This window comes from Lepisma saccharinum, chromosome 4 (genome assembly GCF_977018435.1).
Source record: "Lepisma saccharinum chromosome 4, izLepSacc3.1, whole genome shotgun sequence".
In the NCBI taxonomy this organism is placed as follows: Eukaryota; Metazoa; Arthropoda; class Insecta; order Zygentoma; family Lepismatidae; genus Lepisma; species Lepisma saccharinum.
The window spans coordinates 110,369,806-110,383,124 of record NC_139232.1 but is presented as its reverse complement, the minus strand read 5'-3'; the positions used below and the strand labels follow the sequence as shown (position 1 = coordinate 110,383,124).

Here is a 13,319-nt window from a genome sequence, read left to right as displayed (position 1 = left end):
GCACTATGGCAGCAATCTACTTTAGATAAGTTTTGTTTTTCAGATAGAACATCACAGCATACAACCGTGTACAATGCACAACGCCTGACCGAGGAAGGGGGTTTGGGGTAGCCCGACCCCGAATTTCAATGAAAAAAACATAAAAATCTGAAGTTTGCCCCCTCTTCTCCCACTATTTTGGGGATGAGGCGCAAACCTTAGTATTCTCTTCAAAGAATGGACGTTTCCAAAGAGAATGAAACATGTTTCATGTTCTTGGGGGCCATAAGCCAAAATGTGAAACACTGTTTTTTACAAAAAATAGGTAATTTGCATATTGCTCAGAAAATGGTTATAACTCGGGCACTATGGGAGCAATCTACTTCGGTAAAAGTTTTGTTTTGCAGCTAAAACATCAGAGCATGCAACCGCCGAACTGAGGAAGGGGGGTTTGGGGGGCGCGACCCCCGAATTTTAATGAAAAACTATAAAAATCTGGAGTTTGCCCCCTCTTCTCCCGCTACTTGGGACGAAGGCGCGAAGTTTAGTATTCTTTTTAAAGAATGGACATTTCTCAAGAGAATGAAACATGTTTCATGTTTTTGGGTGCTACAAGAAGTTGAATAATAAGCCAAAATGTGATTTTTTTTATTTTTTTTTTACGAAAAATACGTAATTTGCATTTTTGGAGGAGAATTGTTATAACTCGGCCACTATGGGAACAATCTACTTCGGATAAGTTTTGTTTTACAGATAAAACATCAGAGCATGCAACTGTGTACAATTCAGATTGCCGAACGGAGGAATGGGGTTTGAGGGCGCGACCACCGAATTTCAATGGAAAAAACATAAATATCTGAAGTTTGCCCCCTCTTCTCCCGCTATTTTAGGGAGAAGGCGCAAATCTTAGTATTCTCTTCAAAGAATGGACGTTTCCAAAGAGATTGAAACATATTTCATGTTCCTGGGTGCCATACAAATTGAATAATGAGCCAAAATGTGAAACTCTGTTCGGAAATGTGGCATGGATATGTTGCGGAGGGGGGGAGAAGGGGGAGGTTGGTCATCAATATGAATTTCCCAAGCTTGCTCCAGACCTGTGTCAAGAGTTTCCACCCAAACATAAGAGTATGAATTTCCAAAAAGCACATTCATTTCGTAATCAGTACAATTATACCATATGGTATCATCAGGCCAGTACGACCTTACTCTGATGATACCATATGGTATTATTGGGGTAGTAAAGGTTAAGCCTCTAAATATTACGTGGAAAATGCATTGAATTATAATTTTTTCTTGTCCATATGGGAGTAGTAAGGGGACTTGTCACGTAGTAAGGCATTTTGTTGGGCAAACTGAAGGAACATGGAAACAAATAGGTTCCATTGATACATATGATTTTTGTTGAATATCGCCACCTGACAAGGTATCTCACTACAACATGCGACAGAAATTGCATGGACTGCAATATCCAACAAAAATCGCATGCATAAACAAGAAGAGCTTTAGACTGCAAATATGCTGCTGGAATTTTATTACTCTTCTGGCTCACTTCACCTTATTTAATGTAGCAGTGCTTATGAAGGTCTTCTTTCATCATCCTGATGTATTACTGGTTTCGCACAAGTTAACATACGTTTACAATGACTGCACTATTCTTAGATATCAAGAAGAATTCAACCAAACTTGATATATATTGAATACTATCACGAAAAAGTTAAACATAAATCTGCAATGGTGAACGTTATAAAAATTGGCAAGAGCATGCTCCCAACCTCAAATTTACTGTAACACTAGTGTTGCATTGAAATCAACGCCACTCTCTGTCCTGTCTGTTTAAACTCGTGAGAGATGGTCATTAATCTCTCACAGGGTAAGGTTATGTCCAATATTATGAAACAAAATACTAATAATAAATACGTAAATATTTTAATATCATATTTACTAGATTCATTCAATCATAAAAGCAAATCACTTTCTTCAAGGATTGAATTTTCTCTGCCAGCCCTGCTAAATTTTCACTTTCCATCTACTGATTTATACGAGGGGTGGCCAGAAAGTAATTTCCAATTAGTAGGGACATTGATTTTTCGCAAACGCCAAAACCATGAAAAATGGTAATTGCTGCGAAGTTATGTTTAGGAATGTGCAGTGATGTTTGGACACATTTTTCGCCCATTCGAAATATCGAAATAATGCGAATTTGGCATAAAATGCAAATTGTTGTCGTTTTTAACGATTTTTTTAAAAGAAATGTCCTAAAAAAACGAAAAATTCCATGAAATCCAACATTCTTGTCTTTTGTAGGCCATGCTTGTGTACATAGAACATGCAAGTTTTCCAACATTTTACTCAAGAGTAAATTGTAGAGTTATACGAACATGGAATAATTCCGACAGACACATTAAGTCATGTATTTCCCACGATCAAAACCATTTGCATCACAGAGCAAAGTGGCAGGGTTCTAACAGGAGATCGAGTGCATATCTACCGTCATACGGGAGCCACATCTTCGTATTTGTCACACAAGATATGTTTTGAATTACCAAGCTAAGTGCGCACCATCGGCATTTGTCGAGCCAGTAATAATGGAGCTCAGTCGTTAGGGCGTCTGACTACTATGCGAGACCCGGGGTCGATCACCTGCGGCAGAGAACCGGGATGTTTTCCACCTATTCAAACTGCTCCGGCGACCACCCAGCATCATATAAAGCTGGTACCTTGAGGAAACTTTGAGGGATAAAGGTAGCCAGGAGCGTGGTGCTGATCACATCATCCCCACCTTCAGCCGTGATCAAGAAAGTGTGGGACCCTAACTCCACACCCCTATACACCTTCATGGAAAAGTGCAGGGGAGCACTTTACTTTTACTTCCTCAAAAATCTGTTCCAACATATCAAACTGTCACGAAAATACGTAGACCATGTGACCTACAATTTAAAATAATAGTTTAAAAGCACAATGAAGTATTAAGTTTCGGTATGTTTGGCAGATAAATTTCTAAAACAAAAACGCGAATTTTGGGAAACGTAACAGTAACAAGTCAAAAAAGATAATGCCAATTTTTGGTGCTATAATATATCGGTATCTGTCACGTGAGATTAATTGATTTTAATTTTTTGGTGCGTCGCCACTTATGGTCATTATCAGAGTTAGGATTTTTAGGTGCGCACCTTTTTTTCGTAGTGAAAGTGAGACCTCTCTGGAAGGACTCGGTGTGTGAAATGTTGCCTCAACGTGAGAATGGAGCTAATTTTCCAGCACCTTTTTTCCCCTTTTTTGATAACCTTTCCCCTTCCCTCCCTTTTCCGGGACATTTATCTATTTCCCCCCTTTTTCATATTCTTAATCGCTTTTCCTCCCCTTTTTGTGTCCGTTTACTGGTGTTAAATATATTTCCTCAGCAAATCATTGATTTTTTTTTCTTCGCGACACTTTTCTCTTTAAGATGTTTTCACATTGTTAACTGAAATTGAATGTATTTAAACTGTGCTTGATTGTTGCCTATTTGAAATCGACAATGGAAAGACCGCTACTGATATGCACCAGATCGCAGTTTGTTTGTTTTTAAGATAGAAGAAAGAAGGAAACGCAGTTTGGTCTTGGAAGCAGTGAAGCAACAATGTGTTTCTGAAGTGGTGGGTTTCACGTTTCATGTGTGCGCAGTGGACAAATATTGTTTGTGGATGAAAGTTCCTTACCTGCTTTTTCATTCTGTTAGATCCTGTTAGTGCATGTACTTTACCATGCCGAAAGTGCCCAGATCCCGATTTCTCAGTCTGTCTCAAGAATTTAAGCACGACTTCATAGAAAGTGACGGAACTGTTATTCGATGCACGGCTTATGATACGGGAATCACATTAGATGAAAAACACCAGAGAGATTGCATCCAGCAACATATTTCCAGCTCTAAGCATCGAAAGAAGAAGAATCTGCAAGGAAGTAAATCTCGGCAGGCTCTCTTATGCAATGCATTTGAGCAGTGTTCTTCCAAGAACCAAAATTTAAAGGAATTTAATGTTGACTTGTGTGCACCTTTTACACAGGCTTCTTTCCACTCAACAAGGTGAACCATCCGGCCTTGAAAGGGTTCCTTGAAAAGTACACACGGTTGTCAGTGCCCGATGAGAGTTTTTCCTTAATGTATGAAGAAACTGTTCGTAAAATTAAGGTGAAAGTGTCAGATTGCGATATAGGTGTAATTCTGGATGAGACGACAGACTCAATGCAAAGATATTTTTTGAACATTTTGGTTTTTCATCTGACAGGTGAGGAAGGTAAACCCATGTTACTAAACATGCATGAGTTGAAGGATACCAATGGCAGTACAGTGATGCAGTCATTTATGGATTTCTGTCAAAAACTATGGCCCGGTGGAATTCAGTTCGAAAAAGTTGTTGTTGTAGTTACTGACCAGGCTCCCTACATGCTTTCGGCATTTAACCAATTGAAGCCGTTGTTCCCTAAGTTAAAGCACGTAACCTGATTGGCTCATGCCCTTCACAGGGTTTCTGAATCTATTAGGAATGAATACAACATTGTAAATGACTTCATATCTGATCTGAAGGAAATACTCCTTAAGGCCCCGAGTCGTATTCTTGCCTACAGAGAAACTACCTGCCTGCCCCTGCCACATTTCCCCATCATTACTAGCTGGGGATCATGGATTGAGTGTGCTGCATTTCTTTGTGAAAATTTTGAAAAAATTAAGGAGTTTGTGCTTTCCCTGGATTAACTGACGCAGGTGCAATTTCCAAGGCACAGCAACTTCTCCTCCCAGACAAGATAGATGATTTGCAAAAATAACTATTTTGTGTACATTCCTACAAGTACCTGTCGACAGCCATCAAAAGATTAGAAGAACAAGGCGTCGAAAATAAAAAAAACAATGGGATATATTTACTACTGTGAGGGTGCTGTTAGATGGTTTTTGCCAGAGAGACACTTGAGGCTAGTCTTGACAAGAATCCGGATGTTGTGGAATTTGCCACTTCCACAGAGTTGCCATTCCGAGTGAATACTAAGTTTGCCCCACTTGTTTCTGTGGATGTAGAGAGAAGCTTCAGCTTATGGGCTATAAAGATATTTTATCTCCGAAAAGAAACAAACTCACTTTTAAAAATTTAGAAAGGCTTAATGCTTTGTGTTTTTCCCCGACTCTGGTGAATAACTGTAACACAACCTATGTGTGTGATGTGTACACAGCTTCGAGTGAATAGCTTGGCTTAATAAAATAGGAGGGAAAGTTTTAATAAGTAGTATAATTATCAGCACTTTTTTTTGCCCCAATCAGCACCTTTTTTGCCCCTTTTTGGGTCTTATTTTAGCACCTTTTCCCTTCCCTTTTCCCAATGAAATTTTCCCCTAAAAATCCTAACTCTGGTCATTATGCACCCTTCAGTATATACGGAGAAAATTCCATTCTCTAAAATCCTTACCTTAAAATTAAAAAAAGGGGTATGGAAAATAACTTTCAAGATATCAAACTCTCACGAAGAGGCGTAAGCCATGTGACTTACAATTTGAAACAGTAGTTTAAAAACACCATGAAGGTATAATTTCAGCTATTTGCCAGAAAATGCGCTAAAATGAAAATGTGAATTTTGGGAAAAATAACACCGTATAGTAAAAAATAAAAAATAAGAAAATACACCAATTTAAAAAAATAACAAAATATTAAGGTCCCTACCAATTAGGCATAAATAAAACAATAATATCAGTAGTAATTTATTGCATTAGTAACAGTGAGTCCTAACTTAATTTTCGGCATAATCACCACCGTTGTTCTCGCATTTGTCGTAGCATGGCACTAAATTTTGTATGCCCATGGTATATGTGTCTGACAAACAAACAACTGGAACTATCTCTACTGCAGTGTAGCTGTCAAATCCTTGCCCTGCCAGAAACCTCTTCAGTTAAACCAGGAGATGAAAGTCGATACATTAAAGGGCAGGGCTGTACAGGGAGTGGTCCAAGATCTCTCACATGAAGTGATGCAAAGGGCCTTTGTTGTGCTGTATGGGGTTGTGCACATTCGATTGGCCTTCCGTGAATTGTCTGACCATACTATCATTCACGGCATCCGGTCTGCACACCTCACACAATTGCTGGTGGCTCTGTGCCAAATTCTGAGCGTGCAATGTAGGTTACATCGCAGTCTGTGGGATACTGTATGATAGCTGCAATCTTTAACCTAGAACTGTCCTAAAACGTCTGCATTACAACTGTACCAGATTACAGCTCCATGCCACTTCTTCCTGTCTGCATGTTTGTGCATCACTCGCCGACCACTATTGTTGCGTATAGGCACCATTGGAGTTTTTTTTTTTCAGGAGGCCCCTCGTATATGAACTTTCAGAAGCTTTTATTATTAGTGTGTTCCTGTTTTAATGTGTGGTTAGCTAAATCAGGTACTTATACAATGCAATTCTATAAATTGCTTGCGTTATATTTCTAATACCTACATACCCTTTTCGTCAGCATTAAAGGTATAACTGCATGTTGTTTATTTCACAGTACTTCACTTGGATATACTGTACTGAAGCAGAAATCCCCATTGCTAAAGTAAGGAAATATGACACTTTATTTTGTTCGATTCAATTGTTTCACTTATATGAAAGAGTTAAGTTGTTTGCTTTTGCAGAGAAGAGAGAAGTAGCTTTATGCATTGAAAAATGAGTCCGCACTCATGGTTCTTTCAAGAAGAGGATTCCAAACTTCAGTGGAAATATCAACATATAATACCGAGAATGGATAAGGAGACTGATAAATTACAAATTGTATTTCTTAATCATTCACTCTTCACTCTTATATCATTTAGTCGTAACTTTAAAAATAATCAAGTATTTTATTTTAAAGTTACTGTGTATGACAAAATTCCGTAATCAATCCTTCCCTAGCTTGTGAATTGTAATAATTTTCCAAATTCACTATTTTGCAGTTTGAATTCAAATCATAGAGAATAGAGGAATTAAGTCAATTTCATAGAAGATAATATTGGTGTTTAACAAATCCATGCCTGGATCTGCATGAGTTTATTATTTCAATTTACAAAAACATCGATTTAGTTCAGTTTGTAATTGTCAGGGAAAAATGTAAATTTTGTCCTGGAAAACCTGGAAAAGTCAGGGAATTTCATTTTTGCTTGTTTGTAGCCACCCTGCAGGAAAACCACTCGTAGACTTGTGTCTTCCCCAAAGCAGCTTTATTAAAAGCTTGGCGAAGCATAAGAACGGTCTCGGCAACCGTTTTTCCCAGCAAGAAACAAAATTTAACACAGATCCTTTGCTCCTTGTGGTTCGCCATCTCAACAATCACTCAAAAATCGCCAGACTCTTGCCGCAACACCACAAACAATGCAACACTACGAACGAATTGCTCGGCACAGAATAATGCCAACTTGCAGATTGATGCAAGATATCCCATACTAATGACACCTAGCGGCACAAGCCGTAACTACATCGGTAATCCGTGCAACATTATGATTCCGTTTTTTTTTTTTTTTGGTACCTCCTCGTAAATTACATGCTTCTACATTTTTAATAAAAAATTATTTCGAGTTGGGTGACACAAGTTTGCATTGTCACCTAAAATTTTTGTTTAATTTAATCTGTATCTAAAGAGATATTATTCTGGAATCCTAGAATGCGGATGAGTCAGACGTTTATACTTTTGCACAGCACATGGATACTACAAATGTAAATCGAGACAATACTGATCGGCCAAAATACAATGTGCTGAAGGTAGTCTTCAGAACATTATTTTTGCTATTCTTATATTTAAATAACCCATGGCTCAACAGCCCTCAAAAGGGCCTGGGCCTATCTCCCGGTTGCCAGTTTCCCTCCCACAATCCTACCTAGAGGTGTGGAGTTCTTCAACCGGTAATAGGGTTACGTGGGTTCAACACATCGAACTTCCAGCCGGGGTAGAAGATTTCCGAGACTCGGTTACGCTGTTCACTCATAGCTCTCAAATTTCCTCAAAATGGTGGGTTGCCACCGGTCCTATAAACAGGCAGAGAACCCAGGCAGACTCAAACCCATGCCATTTCGCAGTCGGAGCCCAAAGCTTTAGACTGCATGGTCCAGGAGGAGGACTATTCTTATATTTAGCTACAGATTATACAACATAATTATAATCTTAAGATCTGGACTACTTCGGTTGACTTACATAACCTAATATGTTCTTAGCTACTATATTTTTTGTGTTTATAATCGAATTTTTATTCATAAATCAACCAATATTTTTTTCAATAACAGCTCGAATTTTTGACGTGGTTGCTAAGAATTTCCACATTAACGTTCCACTGTTTCTTGATCTTATGTGATACACAAAGCAAGAACTGTATTCTCGTTCACATGCCTTTCCACATTTTGGAAGAGGATTAATATCAAGTAGTTACTCTCAAAACAATTACATTTTTATTAAAAATAAGTCGTGCCAAAATGTGTAATTAATTCCATCCTAGGTATACACTATTTGGCACTGCACTGTAAAGAAAAGTTCTGCTTTTTATGAGAAGCAAACCCTAGACCATTGGTATGACCTCAACGCGTAGCCTCCACGATATGACGATATGATGTCACCTACATAGTTCAATCATTTGTTTCCACAAACGAAACCTCCTTGTGGTGGTGAGAGGAGTAATTTTGAAAGCAAGGGATATGGTTGTGTGAAGAGGGACGGTAGGGGTGAGGTGATGCATTTATCTCAGTTCTTAAAGAACGTTTGTATGTAGTTAGAGACTGGTGAGTGCAGTGATACAAAGTCGATATCTTCATCGCTCACTGTATGTATAATGTATACAACTCCTAAAACAACACAATTTTTCAAGGTATAAACAACATAAACCATTCAATATTTTAATAGACACTGAAGGAATATAAATGGCAAACTGCAAGAAACATCACTTTATGATCTGAAGTGAAACAAAACTGAACTGTATCAGTGATCGGTTAGTTCGTATGAACTTTCCAGCCTGATCGTTACCGAAGTTAGAGATCGGTTAGTTCATTGAACTCTCCAGCCTAATTATTGCTTATTTTTGTGGGAGCAGGAAAAGGTTTATTATCCATTACCCAAACATCACTTTATGAAATGAAACCTTGACACAGGGTTACTAACAATTCCAACATTAACGTTTGCGTCTGTGTATTGATTTAGAGGCAAGATTTAATAGCATAGCTACGTACATTAGTAAACCAATGATGCACTAATCAAATAATATAGTTCCATAAATTCCATGCAAACACTAGTTTTAAATAATACACTGCTTATTGCTTTTATTATTACATTATCTCATTTTATGGTTTCAATTTTTTTAAAGTAGTTTTGTATTCAAAACTTTCAAAACTATTTGTATTAAAAAGTAAAAACATTTGTCATCAAATAAGCAATAAATATTTCTCAGACTTACATTAATTAGCATTCTATTGTTTAAGAAAAAGTGTTGTTGGGGAGAATCGAACTGGGGACCCTTCATGTGGCAAGCAGGTATCATAGTGACTGGACCACACCCTCCTTCTTGATGTATTGCTTATATGCTCCTACCCATATGTTGAACCAACCATATTGCACTATTTTATCTGCTATTCATAGAAAGTATTTCAAACAGAATATTACAATTACATTGGTGTTTTTCGAAACTACGAAACATTATGCTTTCTTGTTAACTCTAAATATTGAAAACGAGAGAATTTAGAGTTCGGTCACAGACAGGATAGCCCATGTCGTTTATGATTCAACAGTCTACCTACAGAAGACTGCGAGCTGAGCTGCGCAGTTCTACGATTGGCAAGCATCGTGTTCTCTGCCTGAGACCCCAATTCATAAGTCAACGTGAAGGTTCTCTCAGCATTATGATGTCATCCTTGGTTGATTTGCAGGAGGAATTTGTAAACGACGTATATGGATTGTAAAGGCTTCTATTTTTTTAAAACATTCAACTCATATTTTACCTCACAGTTGGGCTACAAAGGGTTTAGATTTTCACCAATACCTCTTTGTTTACCCTATTGCTTCCTGCAGGAAGTAATTTAGTATTGGAGAAGCTACATGGAAAAAACATCCTAAGTGGTGCTGACGAGTAATAAGATTTATCAGAAGAAGAATTTTCATATATCCACCCTCTCATAAATGTCCAAAAGCAATAATTCTACTAAATAAAAAAGTCTGTTCTACAAAAGGTTTGAACCTGCGATCTTCAGACAACTGGGCCAGCTCTTTACCACTTTCCTACTTTTACTCGATCAATCCAAGTTTAAATTTTGTCTTAAGAGTCGTCAGCAATCTTGCAAACTTTGTTAACATACCTGCTGTTTTACACTAGTTTATTTTTACAAGCGGGAATAGACTTGAGGTCTGGAACTAGACTTCTGTGGTAACTTATTGTCTCCTGTCTACTCTAATGTGACAAATCTCTTGTATCGTAAATGCAAAGTGGCATTGTCACACATTGCAAATAATTTCTCATTCCAACGTTAGTTCCAGCTTTGGCCACATCCACCGAGCATTTACTTTCTGGACAGATAGTACATAGGCTGTTGCTGCGAGCCACCGACAACCTTTCACAGTATGAAAAGGACATCAATGTGAACAACTTTTCTTGATAACGTTTTGTTGATGTAAAGTTGAGGTTTCCTTTCAACTTTATGACTCCTCAAAAATCAGCATTTTTATCATATTTATTTGCAGTCACGAATCACATTTTTTTACCGGAAAACTACGAAATCTTTAGTATGCTACAGATAGATAGAAAAGGGTTGCCCTTAGGATATTAATATAACTTAGCGAGTCACTAAAGAACAATAAGCAACAGTACGTGAATTGAGCAAAAGTTAAAATCAGAAATGTCTTTCTGCCAGCACAATCCCCCTTGCATAGAGTATTAATGTATCTATGTTAGTGAAGGTAAAGTTCCCCGTGCATATAGCACCGTGTCATGAAGGCACATTTAGTAGATGTGGGGGTAGGCTCTTACACATTCTGATCTCAGCCATTTTGGAGGTGATGTGATCAGCACAATGCTCAGGCTGCCTTTACCCCCGGGGTTGTCCCAGGTGAGCCCCCAGGTGCCCATTTATTTCAGGCTGGGTGGAGCCCCAGATCGGCTTTATGCGGGGACAAGGCCAGAAAAATTCCAACCTTAGATCACCAACCTCGGGAATCGAAACCGGGTCTCTCGCGTGGCAGGCAGATGCTCGACCGCTCTTATGTATGTTCGCAACAATGAATCTGTAGTGCATGGCTACATACATACAGGACAAAATGTGTTGTTTCGAGGGCTCATAGAAAGCCGAAACAGGTCCTGAAGTAGCAAAAAGTTATTTGTCTTCATGTCCTCAACATGCTGCCAAATTTCGTTGGTGGCTCAAGGGAAATCTTTGTGTTGAAGGTGGGGGTAATAATTTTGCAATATTAATAACCACGTTGGTTTTAGTGTAGAATTTTACCAGGAATTGAAGGTGTATACACTTTCATTTTTCAAAATATAATGGCCTCACGGCTATAGTTCGCACAGGGCCTCGTGCTTCCTAACAGCAGCCCTGATAATATCATTTGCATGCATCGAACAAGATGACCAATCTGATGACCACATGTACAAAATCAGTTGTAATCTATTTAGCAGTTGTTTATTTCTAATGACAGACTAACCAAACCAACAAAATCAAGTGAAATCAATAGAATAATAAATGTTAAGAAAATAACAGTACTCTCTCAGTCCACCCTAGGCTTGAGTGCCCCTAGCCTATCTCTCTACAGGCCTGGACAGATATATCCACAAAACCCACTGTGAATCATAGGTGACTGTGATAAATACAGTGTAACCTCACTTTTAAATTTTTTAGGGTACGAAGTTGAAAAAATTTAAAATGTAGGAAAATGTTATAACATTTTACTACATTGGAACTGTTAAAATTGAATGAATAATAGTATCTCTTTTTTTTTTGTTGTTAATAAGTAATCTCTGTGCATTTAGACCATAGTGTTCTTGATATGAACGAACACATTTTTTCATTACAGGCAAGGTGTAATGGATGTGTCAGGTTCAGAGATGTATCTTTCGCTTACTCCCAAAGACCAGATGCCAAGGTTCTTCAGGACATAAATTTCACCATTGAATGGAAAGGTCAATCTATTGTTGTCATTGGCCCTAATGGGAGTGGCAAGACCACAATACTCAATCTGGTGGAAAGGTTCTTTGATCCAACAGAGGGAAACGTGGTAAGTTATTTTTATTTAACATTGTCTCCAAATGCAGTGAATAATTAAATTACTGACATGGGCAGACAGACTTCAATGACATATAAGGGTCTTTTTCTCAGCTTTGTCTAAAAATGTGTTATTTTTATTGGGATAATTATCAGTGTCAGCATTTAACTGATCAGTGCCATATCAGTATATTTTTAACTCGGGCTTGGAAGCAGTATTGCTAGTGCCAATGTTTAAATGATTGGAACCCTGTAATTCACATTTTTTCGATGGCACAGATATCTTAGGGCTGTAGTAGCTGTATGTGAGATTGAATTATTCTATTTCTATTTTTGCTTCTTGGAAAAATTAATGGTCTGCTCACTGCTGTTGTTGGATATGATATTCCAAAAATGTTTCCCACACAACAAGATCGCTGTCAGCACATGCAGTTTGCAGCAAGCAATGCACAAGTTACCAATAGCTTACCATTGAGAGTTTTACGATCCCTGCTATAGATATACAAGGGTTCCCTTCAGAAAAAAGTTAGGAACCCAGCTGCTGGGTAGAGCTTTAGGCAAAATTTTGGCCAGATTCAAGTACACATTTTTAGTTAATTATGCAGATGATGCACTCATCTATTTGCTGGATAAGGAGTCACACCTAAAACATTGACAGTTTTTCCTTGAAGCCTTTTGTGATGCAGAACTTATCATTAACCCATTAAAAAGTGAATGGATCTCTCATCATATCTTGGGTATATAATTCAACAGGGACAATAGTTGTTAGATTCCAAGAGAGTGGATGCTGTTATTGCCCCTGAAACACCCCATGGGGACCATGAAATCTTGGATTACTGGGATATGGGAAATTTATACCCTATTACTCGACTTTGATTGCTTCTTTTAGATAAACAAAAGAAAGACGTTTCCTTTATTTGGACGACAGATGACGAATTTAAATTCTGACATTTGGAGCAAACTTTTATTGACCACACTGTCTTTTCAAAAGAATTTATCATACAGTGTGTCACTTATGGTTTTGCTTTAGGCTCTTCTCTAAATCAATGCAAGTCATAGAAAGAACTCCCTTGGAATGACACCAATCAATGTATGAAGCAGTGTGTAGTGCTACAATGTGTAACTCCT

The 13,319-nt window shown here is 38.0% G+C and overlaps 1 protein-coding gene across 1 annotated transcript in view; it reads left to right on the top strand.

Moving 5' to 3' along the window:
- Window positions 1–13,319, top strand: part of LOC145987055 (ATP-dependent translocase ABCB1-like) — a 96,804-nt gene that overhangs the window by 41,463 nt on the left and 42,022 nt on the right. The window contains exon 3 of the mRNA XM_083121512.1: window positions 12,004–12,204. Coding sequence (XP_082977638.1) covers window positions 12,004–12,204 — 201 coding nt within the window. The remainder of the gene's footprint in view (window positions 1–12,003; window positions 12,205–13,319) is intronic.